The sequence below is a fragment of the Hoplias malabaricus genome, chromosome X2, assembly GCF_029633855.1.
Source record: "Hoplias malabaricus isolate fHopMal1 chromosome X2, fHopMal1.hap1, whole genome shotgun sequence".
Classification (NCBI taxonomy): Eukaryota; Metazoa; Chordata; class Actinopteri; order Characiformes; family Erythrinidae; genus Hoplias; species Hoplias malabaricus.
The window spans coordinates 19440242-19461554 of NC_089819.1; the positions used below are offsets into that span (position 1 = coordinate 19440242).

Sequence of the window (21313 nt, forward strand, 5' to 3'; positions counted from 1 at the left end):
GGTAGTCTTTTCTTCTTCTCGCATGTGTAGGAATATTAGAGTTAAGAGTGAGTCACTTACTGACCATTTGGCAGACACAGAAATCTTAAAACGTCCTTCACAGCATTTCAGTGCTAGTTTATGACAGATGGTTGTCAAGGTGGTATGACAGAAGGCTGCTTTGATAAAGAGCCATGTGGAAGGGTACAGAAAAAGAGAGGAAGAAAGTGGAAAGACAGCAAGAAGGATGCAGGGAGCATGGTCTAGGTCAGGATGTTTTTGGAGGTGGCTATCATATTGCACTGAGAGCATCCTGTCCTGGTGTTATCGCTCTCTCTCTTTCTCTCTCTCTCTCTCTCTCTCTCTCTTGCCCAAGATCAGAGATTGATACAGGAAGGGCACCTGATGAGAGACAATGCCACAGCCTTCCGGGACTTGGGATCATGAGGGATAGAAGGAGGGCAAGGCGAGACAATAAGAGATTTACAGCTTACCACATTTTTTTTATAGAACCAGAGAACATGCTACACACATTCTGTATGATGTAAAGGTTCTATTTTGAAGTTATTGAAGACCAAGCGTCCCAGTCAAGAACCATCAAAGAAGATTTATTTATTAGGAGAGTGTTGAGCTTGTTTAAATAATGTATCGGTTGAAAACATGATCATGCTCTAGGTAGCTAGAACAGAGGTCACTAAAGACAGTGGTCCTCCCACATTCACACATTTTAATGACTGCAGCAAACAAGCAAGGTCTGTATGATGCAAGGAAACCATGAAGACGGACATCACAAGACAAGAATGGGGGACCTTTGACTCATAAACTTTTTTTTTTCTTTCTTTTTTTTCTTTTTCCTTTCCCCTCCCCCACCCCTCGCTCTCAATTTGTAGAAGTCGTGACTGGGCCTTTGCATATTTTCACTTCCCCTTTAAGGAAATCTTTCCATACCAAAGCAAAATAAATAACTGCCTCCTTCAATGGTGTTACCTTTGGTGCAGCATTCTTGAGATGTTTGCAGGGCTTTCATGCAAATGCCGTAAGATCCTGCGTCCGATTCCATGGTAAGCATTTGCTATTTTCTCGCTGAGTGAAAAAGAAGTGGTGGAATAAGCCGTATTTGCCCAAGGAACGAATCCTAACCCGCAAATTCTTATGGCCTCTTCTTTGTATCATGCCTGAACTGCATGAATACAAATTCTGTGATCTCCTGTTCAGAATGAACATAGCATTTGCTCAGAGCGCACCCTGTCCCGACCTGAATTCTAAGACATTAAGACGGTTTAAGGACGAAATAAAAGGGTGGTTTATTTGATTCGTTAGCCCGGAATATGAGGCCACCTCAAAGAGCAGGAAAACAAAAAGGACCACTTATCTCAACATTGCCTAAAGCTGGCATGGGTTCCAAAAAGAAAGATTCTGAAAAAGCGCTCTGAAATCTGCGCACCTCGTGTCTTTGCTCATCATCCCTCTCCTTTTATCACCAACATCGGAGTGGCAGGCCTTCGTCCGGCCACCCTGCCTGTGGCGCCATGCCTGTGGGCACCAGACCTCCATCGCCCTGGGCGGCCACTTCGGCCTCCATCGCTGACCCCCCCCCCAAAAACACTTCCCCAGAGCACAGGCACCTCCAGCAGGCCTCCCCTGTGTTGACTGGCTGCCCAGATGTCCAGACAGAGGGCATCAGTGTGCGCTGCCTGGCTCTGTGCCCCCCGGCCACTCAAGCACTTTTCCCGGGCGCATCACATGAAAGGACCCCCTGTGTCATAAAGCGCGTTAGCTGCAGCGCTAGCTAGCATCTGCTGCCTGCTAGAATCTCTCTTGCTTGCATCCATAACTTGAGCTCCACGCGTCGTGTGGCAGCCCTCACTTTATTATATATTATATTTATAGGACATTTCGCTGTGTGTCATATAACAAGCAAAACAGATGCTGTATGAATTAAGTTAATTCATTTTTATATTCTCAAAAAACGCCATCTCATTGCCGATCTAGATGCAGTAGCATTGGAGCCGCCTTTAATTGAGCCTAATGAAGGGTGGCTAATGTTGGGTTGTGATCCATCTGGTCGGGTGGCAGGCCAGACTTGGGCCAGGTCAGGAGAGGCCAGGACGAAGTGGCCCCTGATGGCAGCGTGGCAGGATGGGGGATGTAGTCATTAGTCATAGGAAGGATAAATGGTTTGCAGCTGAGCTGTTGTGCTTCGAGGAGAAGACCCTTTTAAACAAGTCAGGACCAAAGCAGTGGCGGTTATTGTAAGTCATGATTATTAGCCTAATTAATGCAGAGAATACTGAGTGTACAGGGAGGGGCAAGTCTCACATTGTTGGTGCTGTCTGTGCCATTTCCACTAGCTCTTGGAAAACATTTGCATAAAGAAGGCACTTCTCTGGTGTCCCTAAGGCATCGTACCTTGATCAAAAGCCCTATCTCCATAAGACAGCCGGCGTGTGGGGTACAGTACACGCCTAGGCCAGGAATCAAACAAGTCTCATTTGAAACTATTTGTTCTTATTCGCTGGCATCTGTAGGCACTTGATGTGGTTCTACCTCCAGTAAATGACTTGGCTAAGGCATTCAACTCTGCATTCGGTAGGGTTCAGTAACTTTTCTCTTCATCTGAGCTTGGTGGAGTGATGGCATTGAGAAGGAGCTGGATCCCGGCACCCGTGACAACAGAGATGTCTCTCCAATCAACAGCGGAGAGGTGTGAAACAGTTTGAGTGAAATTAACAGCAGGAAAATAATGAGGCCCTCTGGGTATCCCATCACCCCTACTCACCTTCTTCCGATTCCCACCTTGCTCTTCTGATCGCTTCCTCTGCCTCTGTCTCTCCCCAAAAAAAGGCAATGTGCTTAGATTTTCTTCTTCTTCTTCTTCTTCTTCTTCTTTATCTTCAAATATTCCCTTCCGTTTCATCAGGGCCTATCTTCTCCAAATCTCTTCTTTGAATTTGTCTTCCACATATTTACTTCCTCTTGCATTAATTGTCATTCCTTCTTTTTTCTCATTATAGTGTCTCTTCCTCTTTTTCTTTGCATGCTGATTTTATTTGCTTCTTATTCACCTACACGTTGCATTCAGTTTGCACTGTCAGCTGGAATAACGGTCAGTCTGGCCATGTTCGTTCAGCTATTTGCTCTATAAACAGTTACATTAACATCAGTATGTCACACTCATTTGTTTTTCAAGTTTTTATCCCAAGCCTCATTTCTATTAAATATGAATTGCTTAATATTTCCCACTTTGTTCGCTTTTTATTATCCACTTGTTGTTTTCATTTTCCTTGAATCTAGGTCACCCAGCTTTGGCAGAAGCAGCCAAAGGGATGCAAAGGGTGTGTAGATGGTGTTGAAGTCAGAATAATAAAGACACAAAAGTCATACAAAGGCTCCATTGCCAGCTTACGCACACATACCTCCAATTAAGACGTCTGTGAAGGGCAGTTGAGGGGAGCAGGGTCCCCAGGGTGTGGGTGCAGCATGTGGGCGATTCAGTAAGAGGGCAGGGGTTGGGGGGGGGGGGGGGGGGAGCATGGTGACAAATGGCTGCTCGTCCTCTCTGTCTCTGTTCTCCGGAGGAACTCCCCCCCGGGGAAAACAGAGAGCCCGGGAGGCGGGAAGCAGAAGCGAAGCCATTGTGAAGGGGAAGCCGTCAGGCACTTCCTGTTATGAGAGGAAATGCACACAAATGTGCTTCCTGACCCCCTGTCTCCAACCCCCTCACATACAGGGCAGGGAGTCAGACTGCTGCTGACCTCATTTCTCCGGATTCCTCACCCATTCCCTTGGTTAGTTTTGGGAATTTTATTCAGCTCAATTGATCATGGTCCCGACCTCAAATTGTAGACTAGGCATTTTACTTACAGGAGCGTGTGTTTAGATGTATATCTGACATTTTTAGGTTTTCAGTCCATGGTCACCAGTCACCCTTCTCACAGATGATTTTCAGAAAGCTCCTGACTGTTCTCACCCACTCACCACATAGTGGAGAAGGTGCCATTTTCAGCAATTAACACTGTGGCTTGCCAAAAGCTCCAAAGCATCAGGAAGAGTGAGGCATGACAATGTGGCAGCAGGTTCAGCAGGGAACTGGAGAAAAGAAGAGAATCATACACTGGGCTCTTGTGATCTGCCGTTACAGCAGTAGCAGCAGAAGGGATAACTTTGAAGGGCCAGAGAGGATGTGATTTGTTTGAATACCACCGTGTCTCAAGGACATTGCCAGTCAGTTTTTAATGTAAGGTTTTTTTTTTGCTTCTGTATTTAATCCAATGGCAATATAGGTGCGTTATGACCACATTCAGATATATTTTGGTCTGTTGTTGTTGCTGATGGATGAAAGAGAATGTTTAACGGAAGGAAGAACACAGATATCTAGTATTGTGCAAAAGTCTCTCGGGAAACTAAGTTTATTGTTGATATTTTAAATTATATATATATATATTATCTTCTCCAAAAGTGTAGGGCTTGTATTTAATTATGTATAATTACCATGAATACCACAACATGAATACAGAGAAAGTAAAAGGATTTTTTTCAGCAGTAGATGTGTTGTGAGGGAAGTATGAATAACAAAGTTTGTTTTCAGATATTATACTTAATCATATGGATTTGTTAAATCAACAGCACACTTGATTTAACATAAAGAACTATTTGTTAACTGCTAAAACCAAACTAAAACCTCAAACTGCCAAAAAGTAGAGATCTGGAAAGGGTTAAACCAACACTTTCACACAGAGAATATCACACTTACTGCTTTAATATTATTAGGTTTTATTCTTTTTATTTGTTTGTTTGTTTGTGAACTTTTCCTGTTCAGATAAATAGCTTTTTAAATCTTTTTCTCAGGTGACTAACACTTTAGCACAGTACTGTTGATTTGAAAGTAATCTAAAGGGAAGTACACCCAACACACAATGAAAAGGGCAAAGGCCAGATCATACTAGGATTCTCAGAAGTCTTGTCAGGAAGGGCTGAATTTTTGACCTTTTCCTAGGAAAAGAAAAAAAAAAAACAAATGAAGTTATGATAGTGACATCTTTGAGTACATGTCACTGTCTGTAGCTGGTAGTCTCCATTTATTCTCAGGGCTCTTCCAGAATAGTCAATGTCCTTAACTCATTTCTTGACTATGTCTTGTTGAAATGCAAGTGCAAGGGTTTTACTGTAAGTCATGCGCTCTAGGTGGGGCTTGGTTGAAAACGCAGCACTCTTAAAAATGATGGTTCTACAAGGGTTCTTTATTAAAGGAAACGGTCCTATATAGAACTAAGAGACTTTTGAATTTTGGTTAAAGCTTTTTTTGCATCGTGAAGGGGTTCTTCAATTTGATGGAGATTGTGCTATAGATGGTCTTATACGGCACATTTTGAAAAGAGTTCTATATGGCACCAAAATGGTTCTACTGTTGTAACAAGCTTGATGTTGTAGCCATAGAAGAAACCTTTTCTTAAAAGTGCTTTATCTATAGTATGCATTTATAGCGCATTCTCCATCAGTCTGAAGAGCCCTTTCACAATGGAAGGAAGCCTTTAATCATGTGAAAGGTCCTTCAAGTGTTCACGGTTCTATATAGAACCCTTGTAGGAGCATCATTTTGAAGTGTGAATATTAACAATAGCGTTTGTTTTCTGTAGCTACAACATAAGACATAGGTTAGATATTTGTGAGAAAACCATAAATCCCTTCTGTGCACTAACCATTTAATTCAACTTAACCAAGTTGTATGGAGAGATAACGTCCAAGAAAGAAGCTTTCTCATGTACCATCGTCTGTTGTAGGGTACAGGACAATACCAGGACAATGCAGGACAATTCAGTGGCTATAAACAGGTCCAGCAAATGTTTAGTAGAGGGTTTTACAGGCCAGCTAATGCAAGTTATCTGTCTTAGTTTTTTTTCTTTTAAACTGTACATCCTGACAACAATGTGTGTAGTTTGCATTTCTCGATACACAATGCAACACTGGTTGCTTTCGAATGTGTGCACTGAGCTCCAAGAGCGCCCTGACATGGCAGGAAAGGCAAAAAAATAAATAAATAATTAAAAACCCAGGTTTCACATTCTTATCGGCAGCTACAGAATGAGTCAGCGACAGCATCGTGAGGAAACTTCACACACAGCCAGCGGGCTCCGGGGCGACAACTTTCTGCAGAAAGCTCTTGTCTCTACCTTGGCCTTCTTCTTTAATAGAAGTAGAACTGTCAAAACAATCGATGGTGTTCTCCGAGCTTTCCCTAATGAACCTCGCTGATGAGACCTAATCAAAACATAATCACTTCCCTTATGGCTCAGCGAAGAGGAATGGCACAGGGCCGCTGACAAGATTTTATTTTACCGTAGCTGTCAGCGGGAGAGGCCGCCTGTACCCTGCTACTGTCACCCATAGGATGGCATCCGTGTGAGGGAGGCAGGTGTAGGTGCGTGGAAAAATGTGTGTGGGTGTTGTGCGCGGTCTTGAAATCTCCCACATCCGAAACGCACCACATGTCAGACTCCTCTCTGTTTGGTGATACAATTAACAGCACATTTTGTAATGATTTATTTATTTTTTTTCGTCAGCGTTCCTGAGGTGTGCATTGTCTCTGAAATAATACAACAGTTGTGTATCAGCAAGTGGAAGGTATAGGGTGGTGTCTCGCAGCTAACATGTTTACCCTTCTATTAAACGTTACCAGGTAATTGGCTTTGCAGCGTAGCTTCTTTGTTTTGCACTTGAAGAGTGTCACGGCAAGAGAAAAGAGGGGTAATGAGAGATTAAATTGTGAAGCTTCATTTCTGGCACACGTAGCTGATTATTCGATGTGTTTGTGCATAATTTTAATGCAGGCTCCAAAGACCTACTCCCTATTCCTCTTCCCTCCTGCCCTTTTAATTATTTAGCTTTCCTGAGTTCTCAAACCAACCCATGCAAACAAAACAGGTGTTCACTAGAATAGTTTTAGTATAGAACACCATCGCTGGATCCTGACAGGGACTGTTCTGCTAGGACTCTGCTCGGCTAAGTGCTTCACCACAATCTTTAGTGCAATATCAGAGCTGTAAGCCAAACACAAACAGTTTTCTGATGCTTGCCGCCACTCAGCTGCAGTTCCATGTGAACTCAGAGCTCCCAGCCCTGCCGTTAAAGTCAAACACTGTGGGAGATGTAGGACTTCGCTGAGCCATGATCCTTTGCCACAAGTCACATCAGCCTTGTGGTTTCACTAGAGCTTCGCCTGTGTTGCTCAGAGCATGCCGTGGCACTCACAAGTCCAAGGGTGCAGGCGATTATTTATAATGTTTCTAATTTGATAGATGAGAGCGCCTTCTGAGAAGACACCTGTCTGTGTAGCGATTGCTGAGAGATTATGGATTGTGTGTGAGATGTTACAATGTGTTATTGTTAGGGTGATAAATTGCATCTGTCCAAAATTGTGAATGCATTGTCAGGACTTTTAGAGGCAAAAATTAACTGCATACATGTTTTTAATGTTTAGATTTTTTTTCTCTTGTTATGTTGAGTTTTATGATACACATGGAGCTTGCTTTCATTTCCAGCTTGTGTGGAAACTTCTGAAAAAATGCAATATTGTGATACACATCATGTTTCGTGAGCATTGGAGTGTGTCCATTTGTCTGCAGAGGGCTGTTCCACTTTTTCCGGAAAGTTTTAATGGCCTTCTTTCCTCTGCTTTAGCAACACCCTCATGCTTCCGGTTCAATTCATATAGAACTATAGTCTGTTTGACATAATTATAATTATTTCTTATTTAATTTTGAATGTATTTATTTATTTTTTTGTAATCATTATTAAAAAGGGCACATGAGGTTTATCAGGGGCTTGTAATAAATCATCATTTGCTCTGCTAGGTGTTGACTCTTTATGCATTTCTGTTGTTTAAGCACATAATGGTAAGACTAGAGGCTTGACTTGCATTGTAAGATCAGAAATGAAAAATTTCTTTCCTTAAACTCTGTTTGATTTATGGTTGGAAAAAGTCTTATTACGCCAGCGTCTGTTTTCCCAGACATTTTGGACGAACAAAAAAGAAAAAGGAAGGCATTGATTTTCCAACAGTAGTATTATATACGGGGCAACTCAGGAGCCAAGGAGATCCAAGACAATATTCCTGCAAATCAAAACACACACACACACACACACACACAAAACATTCATCTTCATATACCTTTCTAACCTCTCTCTCTCTCTTTCTCTCTCTCTCTCCATTCTCTCCACCCCCTCCCACTTGCAGGTGACGTTCACAAAGAGGAAGTTTGGCCTGATGAAGAAAGCCTATGAGCTGAGTGTGCTGTGTGACTGCGAAATCGCCCTCATCATCTTCAACAGTACCAACAAGCTCTTCCAGTACGCCAGCACCGACATGGACAAAGTTCTGCTGAAGTACACTGAGTACAACGAGCCCCACGAGAGCAGGACCAACTCTGACATTGTGGAGGTGAGTGAACCCCACCCCCTCAACCTACGCCACCTAAATGATACATAGATGTAGACGTACAACAACAGGACTGGGAGATAAATGGAGTAGATAGATGTTTGACAGACAATATATATATATATATTTAATATTACATATAGCTCAATAGCTAACGTCTCTGTTAACATCACTGGTAGACTATGGTTCAGTTCCCAGCTCAGGCAGGAACACCTCATACACCTATACATACAAGAACCTTTGGGCAAGTTGACAATTCTACAGTTGGCCTCCTTGTGTAAAATATGTATCTCTGAAAAAGCAAAAGAAGTAGAGAAGAAATGATCATTTTATCTGTAATAGAAGAAAATGTGAGACATTTTCGAGACAGTTCTATTTGTTGGTTCGTCGTGACACAATGCAAAAGGTAAGTGGAGTTCTTAAAATAATGGGAAAACTATGGAAATGAAAACAAGCATCATGTGCATGGTTATTACAAAGAGAGCTTAAGTAACTACTGTTATACTTTACAGTGATACACACACATACATACACACACACACACACACACACACACACACACACACACACACACACACACATATATATATATATATATATATATATATATATACCAACTATCCATTACTGATTACTGGGTTGACAGTCTCCCCCATGTAAACACTGGTATGTATATAAGGGAAGGGTGATTATGGAGTGTCCCTAGAGAACAGACTTCTGCTCCTCCTTTTAGCAAACAAAGAGTAGTCAGTGCATATGACACACACTCCCTGTCATCCAACCAGTCTCTGTCCACCTCGTGTCCTCTCTGTCCCCTTCTAAAGCCTCCTATGGCTCTCTGGCCTCAGTGACGTGTTGTTTGTTGGGCACGTGATAGCTCCACTTCTAAAACCAAAGCTGGGTTCAGCTCTGCGCTAAATGGCCGTGACAGCAGCCAGTCATGAGGCAGACATCCAAGAGTTAACCTTAAGCCTGTTGTTAGCTGGTTACACAACAGGCTTTCCCCATAGGCAAAGGTGGGCTGCTGAGACACTTAGGAGCTTATGGAAGTAGATACTCTGTGTGCCATTCTAAGCCAAAGCGCTACCTCATCTAGCCCTTTTCCAAAACAGGTAGATCAAGGATGTGGTCCTCAAAGCATAGCTTAGCTTAGACACAACAGTAATAAATAAGTCGTCCTTGCATAGGCTCGTTGGCTCGGTTTTGGAAACCACTGCACGCCGCTGCCCCCGCCCCCCTCCGTGTTTGGAAATCCAAGTTACTGAGAAACTTCCGATTTTGGTCTGTTTATTTCCAGCTTTGAAGTTTCCCACCTTGTCCTTGAGATGAGACTAAACCTCGCATTCCATGTGACGTTCTTGTTTTGTCGTATTCCAAAAATTATGGCTCCACTGAAAGAATGTAAATGAGATTTTTCTTCCACTGACAGTCTAGAAAAGAGTGGCAGAAGCGATTAACCAGACCTGACAGATGTATCTCCACTGCCGTTAAATGGCACTGAAATCATTTTCTACTTTGTCATTGATTCAGGCTGTGTTTAAAGCATGTGTTTTTTTTTTTATTTCTGTCAACATTTCTTTCCACTCTCACTCTCTCTGAAATATTGCATGAACTCTCCAGAGTCTCAGCAAGCTTTCCCTCAGTCCCTTTTCTCATCTCCATTTCACACAAGCCTGTGTGTACACAGGCTTTTTTCATTTGCGCAGTATTGCCATAAATTGAGTTTTTTTTTCTTTGACTTAATAGTGTATATTCATAATTTTAAGAGATTCGTGCACACACAGTAAACCCTTTGTGGAAGAATCGAGTAGGACAGCCTAATACAGGTCTTGATGCAGAGATGATCTGTAATGCAAATGCAAATGCAGTGACTGAAGATTCATGCCTTATGGTTTTGTTCCTAGCACAGAGTTTATGCCAGACAGATGTCAACAGATGATTAAGCTCATTTGCTGCATTATATTTCCAGGATAACAAGCAGTGATGCTCTCCAAGTGTGGCCAACAGACTACTACAGCCCATTAATGCATTATAGACGCTTGTATAGATATACACTTTTAACCTTGTCTGGACCTGATCTTTGGCCAGGGAATGATTTATAAATTGTCTTGGTTCACTTTGTAATTTCCCCGAAACTGAAGCACATAAGTGCATTACTATCCTCTAAGTGCTAAGATAAGGCGCACTAGACGTTGTGGCAGACTATTTTTACATTTAAATACAATACATGTGAGGCAGGAGAGAAAATAAAAGCCACCTCTGAAACCAAGTGGCGGTGCCTTTTTGGGTCTCGATATTCTGCTCACTTCCAGTGCAGCAGTCAATAACCTTCATGTCATCCATGACTGTTATTGTGGAGAACGCAAATTCCAAATTGGCCCAGTGTTCAGACTGCTAGAGGATATGTTAGAAGAGCTGTGACCTACTGAAAAGTGGAATAAACAAACCAAAATCCTGAACGTCGGTGTTTTGGCAGTGCCTCGCGACACGAGTAACTCTAACCACCAGAGGAGAATTGCTGCAAACGACTGAGGCTAAGTGCTGTGAAAAAAAAAGGAGCGCACTCTCGTCAAAGTCTTCCCTCACTTCGAGAAGAGCTGGCACTAGCTCGGTAGCCGGGTCTCCGTCCTGGCACATTTGGGCTGGGAGAAATCGATTGGGAGCGCGGTTAAGGTGGCTGAGCTAACTGGATTTGCGTGAGGCTGAGCAGGCGGGCTCCTGCAGGGCCGTTTTCTCTGCTGCTAGGTTACATCACGGCCGGGGGACGTGGGTGGTGGGAGGTAAGGAGGAACAAAGCAGACTTCCTGTTGTGATGGCAGGATGGGGATGAGGCCTCAGGGTGGGCTGAGGGGGGGGTGGTGAGGTGTTGGAGCTGGAGCTGGGCCCGTGGGGTGGTGGAGGGTTTGCCAGTGCCCCAGAGCAGCTTTGAGCTTCAGTGGGGGAGCGTTATTGTGTGTGTACTCGTACTGCTAGAGAGACATACATCTGTGACAAACATACACGCATCTACTTAATTGTCTATATCCGCCGATAGAGATTCTGCATTGTACAAGTGAACACACATACATACGCGGAATTAAAGGCACACAACAGGATAAAACACACACACACATACTCACACAAGGATAAAACACACACTCTCAGGCAGTCTTTCCTGTCTTCGCCTGGCGTGCCTCAGGGGGTGCAGTGGGAGGATAAGGAGAGGCAGGGGAGCCGGGCGCAGCGTGTGGGCGTCTTGAAGAGCGGCCTGCTACATTAGCAATAAAGCTCTGTGTAATTAGCATGTCTTTGGTTGATAATTAGCGTCGCTGGGAGAGTGGCAGCGCCAGGCTCGGCCCGGCCTCTTTAGCTGTGTTTACGAGGGGCTGGAGGCCCTGCTCCCTCGCCCCGGCTCTCATCAGCTCGCTTTCTTTTCCGCTCTCCCCTTCCTTTCGCTCAATTTTTATCTCCGCTCTCTGGGGTCAGGCCCTTTCCTCTTTTAACCCAAAAGAAAAAAATACCCCCACGCCTGCCAGCCTAGCAGGCTATAATAAGAGCCCATATACAGTACGTCCAGAGGAGGAGACAGACAAACAGGAGTTATACCAGAGATGGAGAGATACTTTGCTCAGGCAGAGCCGTCTTAGACGGGGACAATTTATGCAAAAACGCATAAAAGCCAAGCCATCTTTTTCCCCTGCAATCCTGTTATGTGTATTTTATCACTTGGAGGAAATGGAAGACACCCGCATTAAATGCGATAATCCTTCAGCGAACCCATTCTGACCTGAATTGGTTAAAACGATGCCAACCCAAAAGAAAAATCCCAACAAATTGATCCTTGTTTTTGAAACGGCACAATACTCAACATTTCCAACACTGGAGAAAATGCAGCTCACAAACATGAGACAAAATTTATCATGATCCAAGTAAACAATTTTACACAGTACAGGGATTACTCATCATTCTGTGACTGTCATCATATTCTCCTGCATAAATACCAACGCCAATGCCATGCCTCTCAGCAGATCATCCATGATATAAAACACAGAATATGTTCCAAACGGCAAACTCCCGTAATACTTTGAGAATTGTCTTTAAAAACAGGAATGCTTTACACAAAAAAGGACAGAAATTATACACTGAATAATTATTATATATTACTGCTTAAAAGTAGTTGTCAGTCGCAACTTCTTAAGCAGTAATTAATAACTTTCATTCCTCTTTTATGGTAGCATAATTAGCCTAATTAATATTATTTATGTGACCCCACCTAGGAGAAAATTCACCTTTCTAGGTAACGCAGAGTTTATAATGAGTATTCCACACCTGTGAGCGTACACGGCTTGGACATTACCTATGAAAATTGCCCAATTTTATGCACTAGATATTAAACTGTGTGATATCAGATCCCCAAAATAGAGTACTATATAGTGAACAGCTTGCCGTTTGTAGCATTGAGAATTAACATCGCCCTCATCATCCACCTTATCAAACATGGCAGGACTAGACAGTGATTCTTGTCATTTGTTTTTGCTCTTTTTAAAGAGGCACCTCATCATGTCTTGAACAAACTGCCTCTGCTAGCAGATTTTTAACATTTTTTGAGTGTTTTATTTGATAAATGAGAACTCATTAAAAGCCTCCTGCATGCCAGCATTTCAGGCTTAAAGAAAGGTGGGTAGGTCCAGGTAATTACACGTTAAGCTGCAAATAAAGACCAAATTATGGGCACTTACGTGATGTAAAATGAGCTCGTTTTTGACTAGCAGGAAGGAGCAGGCTGTGGAGTGTTCCTCTGGCAGGGATACAGCACATGGTTTGTTTGGCAGCAGATGAAAAACTCAAACAGGCAGATAGATTTCCTATAACCCCGAGTGCCAGGCAAGACTGTCCGACATGTGAGGCACATTAGAGCAGAGCCTAGGCAGCTGTTGTTAGCAAACCTGCAGACAGTTAGTGATACTGAAGACTGACCATGTCACGACTAAAGTGCTTTGATAATGTGGCCATGTCTGTAAGGGTGACCAGATGGTTCCCTGGACATATAATAAAGGAGCCGTTACTTTAAGAATGCGTAGCACTTTTTAAATACAGTTGCATAATTGCATAAATAATGTAATGAATTGCCCCCTCCAGGGTGTATTCCTACCTTGCGCCCAATGATTCCAAGTAGGCTCTGGACCCACCGTGACCCTGAACTGGATAAGGGTTACAGATAATGAATGTAATGAATTGCTATTGTATTTATTTTTCGTTTAATTTGCAAGATTATTGAAACAATGAAAAAAATAATATATTTCACCTTTCCAGGACAATAATACGCACATAAAAATAACTTTATCTCCGACAGAGAGGTATCAACTAAACATGTCAAATCTACATTTTAGATCTTTCTTCTTGTTTTAAAAAGCTATGGGTTTAAAAAAATATATAAACAATGTCTTTTCTACAAGGAAAAACTTTAACTTCTCAGAGTTAAACAACAGCGCATCCTGTTTTTTTTTTTCAGTCAATAAAATTTATTTGTGTTGTTCTTGTTTTAAAACTGATGAAGTAGAATTAGTTGTGGACATTAAATCAGTAACATGTAACTTCAGTTTTGTAACGTTAATCTCTGGAGGACTGCTTTTTGGTGTAGCGCTGAACGGGAACTGAGGGAGTGAAAGTGATCTCCAGCAGCTGAATGTGACAGAAGGCAGGTAAACAAGAAAACACATGGGGATCACATGGTCACCTCCAGTCCTCTCACATGCCCGTCCACACGGATCACGGTAGTGTGGCATAGACACTGGTGACTTCCCCGGCCAATCCCATTCCCCTGGCAGATTAGCTTAATCTGAACATTCACCTGTTAATCTCGGCTAGGACCTCTGCTCTCACCTGGCTGCAACTTCTGAATGGACAAACGAGCCAGGAGCGGAGGGGAGGGGAGGGAGGACTGAGAGAGAGAGGGACGGAGTGGGGGAGGGAGGGAGGAGGCGTTGAGGGAACAGCGAACAAGAAAAAGAGAGGTTGGTAATTATTTCCAAAGGTCATTCTGTTAATGACTACCTGCTTGGCTAATGAGATTCTGCAAAGCTCCCTCACGATGTTTTGCCCTCGTATGGGTCTCCATGTGCTGAGATGTGTGAGAGGGAGCAAGCAGGGCAACCGCCTCCCCTCCACTGTCGCCTGTCTGCGGGAGGAAGGGAGGGAGAGAAAAAAACTACAGAGAAGCGTCAACTCAGGTTCATTAAACGTCTTGCGGAACGCTTAATGTTGCCAAGGAACGCTAATTAATTGGACTGATTTCAGTTTAATTTCTCCTCAAAGTAGCCGTTATGACTTAATTAAAAGATATTTTGCTTGTGTGGGTGCTCGCACGTCAACAGCCTGCTAGCACCGAGTGCTTGTCTCGTGAAAACAACTCTTTTCTTGCTTATTTGTGGCGCCGGCATCAGAAGGAATATTAGCCCAGAGCGGTTTCTCTTGCAGCGCCGCAGCTGAAGGACTATTCATTCTTCTTCACAAAGCCCAGCACAAGCCTGTTTCCTCAGATAGATCCCTTCAGTCACCATCAGATAGACTGAAGTGCTTGTGGTTATTGCAATTAAGTGACACAGAGAAAAATCAATGTGTTTTGGTTTTGAATGTGTTACAGTGAATGTTTTACAGTTTGGGGTCATCAGTGCGAGGTGATGTATGATTGATCAGTCCTTCATGAGGTTTTCACCAGTGGGTTTGGGATTTAACACTAAGCAGGCTTTGTCCATCTAAGCAAATTAACCTTGTGGCACAGGGACTTCAGTGAAGGGATCAGAGAAAACAATGGTAATGTCGCCAGCAGGGCAGTGATAGAAGGGAAAGATCAAAACAAAGACATACTGTCGTTAGAGGGATTTATTAGGTTATATTAGTTCAACATTTAACCCCTTTTAACAGCAGTTAGAAAATGCACTTTCTCTCTTGTTTTTCAGGTCAGCTTACAGTAATAACGTTGATAAAATCAGAATTTGCAAAACGAAAAGAAAAAGACAAAAGACTAAACAGAATGATTTTTTTTTTGTGCCAGGCAAGCTGCAGAGTTGCTGTCCATTTTATTTTGGCATGGATATATTTGTATGGAAGTGAGAATTCCATACATTCCCTCCCATTTCACTCCTCATTGCTCACTAGCAGCTCAACAAAGTTATAACATTTCACACACGAGCCCCGGATTTTATCCTGCCGGACCCTTAGTAAAAAATCTTGGTAAAGTCTGAGTAAGTGCTTGTCGGTAATATTCCAGAGGATCACACTGTATCTCCTGCACAGGCACCGCCCCATGCCTTAGGAACCTGGAACATTTCCAGCCGTGAGAAGGCATTTTACACAGAAAATCTCCTACTGTGCGCTACATGTGTGAAAGGACAAATCCGGAAACTTTCCAGAACTAATGCTCCAAACTTTTTCGGCTATGGCTACAGAGAGTGGACAGCTACATAAGAGAGATATCCGACTTGAAAGGCAGAACATCATGACCTCAGAAATGTTTGTACTCTTCAATTACTTCTGCACATGTCTCCTCAATAGAAATACACCCGTTCCTGATGTTTGAACATCCCAGATGAGCTGATAAATAACTACTCTTTTATATGTGTAAGGCCCTGTGAGTGTGAGTGAGTGAAGAGTTTCTTGATGCTCTCTAAGCCTTGGAGCTCTCCTCAGCTAAAGGTTTTTGGACAGACTGCCACAAAACAACTTGTTGTATTTGTGCCTAGTGGCTGATGGGCTGTAGGGGGAAAGAACAAGATCATTTGCATGTGTTCTCTCTCTCTCTCTCTTTCTCTCTAGTGTTTTCCCTATCCTTCCTCTGATTGGAAACAGCTGCAGAGCACTCGCAGCAACACTTAAAAACCGAGTGCATTTCAGATGTCCAAAGTGGGAGCCCCCCTCCCTTTCTCCCTCTTTCTCCTTCTCTTTCTCTCTTTCTTTCTCTCTCTCTCTCTCTCTCCCTCCCACTCTCCCCATGTGTGGTGTGTGCGTGAGAGTGTGTGTGTGTGTTTTTTTTTTTTTGTATTCTTCCCCTAATAAATGCCTAAAAAAAACGGTAGGGGCCTAAAAATAGCTCTTGCCGATGCTAAATTTAGCGCTTGGCTTAGTGCGCTGGCGGAGCGAATGGAGAAGAATAGGCGTTGAGAGACAGGGTGAGTAAGCAAGCTTCTATTCATTCAGCACCCAGTGAACCGCTGCCCTTGGCCAGCCGAGGCACAAGACTCCACTCCCCACCTCCCTCCCCACCAGACCTCGGGGTGCCAATAAACATTTGATCCCTGGGATAAAGGTTCTTTATTATTTATTTCTCCTCTTTTTTCCTTGGTGTTGGCCTGAGTTTCCTCCTCCCTCTCTCCTCTCCAGCAGGGAAGACAAAACCTTGTTTGATTTTGTTAAGAGGAGAAAGAAGAGATGCCGCAAATGGCTTTCTAACCCTTACACTTCTTATGAAAGGAGAAAGATTAACAAGAAAAAGAACAGGGGTTTGTAATATTTTTTCTACACAGGCGCCAACGAGTAAAAATGCAAGAAATGTAGGTCCTTAAAAGCCCAGACTTGACAATGTTTTACAAGCTAAATGTGTGTGTATATAATGTATATTTGTGTGTATTAAAATATTCCAAATTCCTCTTCATTTCGAAACATTTTCAAGACGTTTGAGGGCCTATTGCTTTCATTGTATATTTATTTGATGATTACGTGGTACTGATTATTTAAAGATACAATGTTTGCCATTTCAGTCCTGACCTGAGTATCTCGCCCGCAGTCCTTTCTGAGAATATGCCTTTACCTGGTTTCAATCTGCCACCAGAGGAATTAGAGTGTGTAGATGTCCATATAAAAAATGGAATAAAGTGTGGAATGAGTGTTTTCTGAGAGCAGCTGTGTTTCTATCATTGTATAAAAGATGCACAAGGTTTCCTTTATTATTATATGCACTTTGATTGTCTCTGAGCGAGCGCTTGAGCTCTTTCAGAGCGGCTGGGCATGGGAACAAAACCTATTATTGATTGTATTAAATGAGTAAGGAATAATCTGTTTTAAGTGATTTTAAACTATTAGAAACAGCTTCACAGCATCTGAATTTGAAGTGAACTCAAGTGAACATATACACCGTCCAGTCATAGGGAGGTCAATTTCTATGCACTCTCCCAGTCTTTTTTTTTTTTTTTTTTTTTTTTTTTTTTTAGTTAAAATGACATAAAATGAGAAACGCACCCTCCTGATCCTCCCTGCGTGTGTGGGTGGAAAAAATCGAGTGCTCTATTTTGGGCTGTGGGTGTAGATGGCATTCAGCAACCCTCCGTGGGCTCCCTTAAGGCCTACCGGGTGTGGACACACAAGGTCATGCCAGAGAGGTCAGGTGCCTGATCATTGTTCCTCAAAGCCCTCAGCCCCTTCCTGTAATGCAGCTGTACGATAAGAGCCCCACAGCAGACAAAAGCTGATAACTGATGTGAGCGTGTGTGCGTGTGCGTGTATGTGTGTGTGTGTGTGTGCGCAGTGTATGTGTATTTTCACACTCTGGCTGATACTTTAACTCACTACCACCACCACCCAAAAAAAGAATCACAGCTTGTTGGGTTAATGTGTGTGTGTATACATACATACATACATACATACATATATATATATATATATATATATATATATATATATATATATATATATATATATATATATATATATATGTATGTATGTATGTGTATATATATATATATATATATGTGTGTGTGTGTGTGTGTGTGTGTGTCAGGCGGCATATATAAACAAGAGAAAATCCAGAGCCTCTGAATATGTAGCAAATAGAAAGATAACCATGGCATAATCGCCTCTTTATGGAGCCTGACTGGGCTGCCATTGTGCGGATATGGGATAGATCATAAAATATGAATGCCTTCACTGTCCTCATTAATACAGACACAGCCAGAGAACATGAGATGCTGATTTTTTTATCTGTAATCAACAGACAAATGCTTTTGAGGAACGTATTTTCACTGTCAGAAAAAAAAACTTTACAAGAGAATTAAAAAGCTATTCTATTTTTTTCTTTTTTTTTGGAGTTGGAAGATTTCCTTTTTATTTATATTAATTTATCTAATAAAACCAAATAAGAATGGTTTTGCAAATTATTGTTTAACTTTGACCAACAATAACAATATGAGTGAGAGGTCTGTGATAATGTTAGAGCCAAGTAATTGTTAAAATATATAGGATTGTCACAATTCTGACAAAATTTACAAAAATATACATATGCTCCAGATCCCAGTCCATACCCTTAAGATATGTTTAAACCGTGAATGACTCAACGACCAAACTAAACGGTTCGTCCCCTACCCCACTCCACCCCAAACCAACCCCCAAGTCTAATCTCCCAACTACTTTTTTATTTTTATTTTTTACATTTTCATGTACATGAATGTTCCTATGAGGAGCAGCTGTGTTCTTGAATAGAGCACCACTCTCTTGGCCATTGTACCATTTGCCAGTACGGTTCCTGCACTGCATGCCTTTGTACTGGGATTAGCCCATATTCAGCAGCCCCCCAACTACAGTACTTATCTGTGTGCATGGATTTTCCTTGCATATCCCCCCCACCCCCACCCCAATATAAACCACAGACAGCTGTAATTACATCCTTAAAATGCGGTACTGCTTTAACTGTGGGCTGATGGGTCTTAAGCTTGTCTCTTTGATACTTGATTACAGTGCATAGGGAGGAGGCTGCATTTTTTTTCTTCTTTTTTATAACAGTATTACAATTATGGTAAAGTAGCCAATCTGCAGGGTTTGAGGAATTAAGAAAAGAGAGAGTGGAAGCTCAGCTGTAATTGTATAAGGAAAGACAGACATAAGGTCTTCTGTGACAAACTGCCAAAAGAGGGGTGGTATTGTGAACACACACTCACATAAAGGTACACACACATGTGGCATCCCTGCCCCATGTCGTGTGTGTTCGTGCCCAGCAAGCGGATCATAGCATGTTCAAACCGCAGTTAATTAAGTGCTCTCGCCTGGCCACCTGCTTCCAATAACCACTCTCTCTCTCTCTCTCTCTCTCTCTCTCTCTCTCTCTCTGGTGGAATCTCATGCGCTGAAGTATGAGATGCTTAATTGTCCTGAAGGTGTGGTCAATCTTCCTGTTCTGCATGTGTATGTGAGTGTGTGTTTTTGTGTAACAGGGTGGTACAGTTATCACATTATTAACCTCTGTAGTACCAACATGAAAGGAAGCTGTGATATGCAAATGAGCTATCCAACCAATCACAGTGGTCATAGATTTTTCATTTATATATTTATCGATTGATTGATCGATTGATGGTTGATTGTGTTGGGAGCATCTGGACCCATCACAGTTCCAAAAGAAGGACAAAAATCCTTGTAACCTTTTCTGTGTTTGTATGTTCATTCCTATTGGTTCTAATGTTATATGGTGTTTTTACAATCCGAGACACATTTACTACTCCAATGAATAGTTTGAAACAGCTTTCTTGGCTGCCTTAAAACTAGAGTGTTAAGGCCCTCTTGTGGAACACTGGAGTACCCCCTGACACCTCCAGCACCCTCACACACACACACATGGTGGAGGTGGGGCCTATGAGAAGTATGAAGTAATTTCTGTTGGCCTAATGGGACCACCTCAGAGTCGGTGGCTTTCTGCATGTGTCTACACTTCTACAGCACACAGTGGAAAAATGCTCCTGGTCCACTACATGCTGAATAAGGCCAACCACTTCGCTGCTGAAATATGGACTTCATGAGAAAACACTCACTTTTTCATACAACCTGCTAACATGATTTATCAGAGAAAGACACTCTGGGGTATAGTGCCTTGCCAGAGTTACAGGCAACAGTACTATTTTGTTCCAAGCAAATATATCAAAGTGGCACCTTAACATTCATGTAGACTACTGTCCAAAGTCTGGAGTCATGTGAAAATATATATTGCCAGTAGATGTAAGAAAATCATTCTGTTATAATATTGATATGACACTAGTGTGTTAAAGTTGCTTACAGCTGTGTCCTGCGCAGTTTGAAAATGGTTGTGGGATGCTGGCCTCAGCCTCTGTTTCCAATAAGGAAGCGGGCTGTAATTGTTTTGTAGGCCGGCCAGGACACATCGCGTAAACACTGTCGCCCTGCTCGTCTCCTGGCTTCTATAAACACGCTGCTGAATGTGGGCTCTCTTCCAGCCCTCGCCGGCTGTCCTGCCAGAACGGCCCCAGGAAATGAGTATCCGACCGGTTTGGAGGGATCCTTTTAAAAAAGATCACCCCCAAACTCCATCGTGTCTTTCTAGACCTGAGCCCATGCCCACCCCCTGGGCTCCAGTCCTGCACTGTCTGTGTCGGATCGTCAGGGTTGAGCGGCTACAGACTGGCCACGCAGGCGAAAGAGGTCATAGTGGATGCTTGGCCAGAGCTAGCCAGGGCTTTCCTACAGCTGTCTGATACATTTTGGTGTGATCAAAACCAAAATGTCTGGTCTAGTTTAAAAGTGGTAGCTTTCAACAGATTTACTGATGGGTCAAAAAGTGTTCTATTTGTGTTGTTTTATAGCTGAGAACAAAATGTTGTTGTTTTTTTAATCCACTGACCACTGGCTCCCATAGTTATGATATGAGACAATTATTTTCACATGACTTTATCATTTTGCTGAGAACCAGATTGCGATATATTGCTATAATCAAGTTTATTTATCCATATTAGTTTTTGAATCATTTACATTTGCAGTAGGTACCAGTTAATATAAATATCTGAATAATAAGGCTGTGGTTTTTTGGGGTTAATGGCGGAAGGCAGTGACATAAACCATTCCCAGTAGACCCCAGGTATGATGTCTAGCTCAAACACACATGTGTGTTGGGCTAAAGGTTAGACAAAATGAGTGTATATGGGCCAGTGT

General features: G+C 42.5%; 1 protein-coding gene across 1 annotated transcript in view; it reads left to right on the plus strand.

The window, feature by feature from the left end:
* LOC136676678 (myocyte-specific enhancer factor 2C-like) overlaps positions 1-21313 on the plus strand; it is a 73406-nt gene that overhangs the window by 30534 nt on the left and 21559 nt on the right. Inside the window, exon 3 of the mRNA XM_066653835.1 lies at positions 8213-8416. Coding sequence (XP_066509932.1) covers positions 8213-8416 — 204 coding nt within the window. The remainder of the gene's footprint in view (positions 1-8212; positions 8417-21313) is intronic.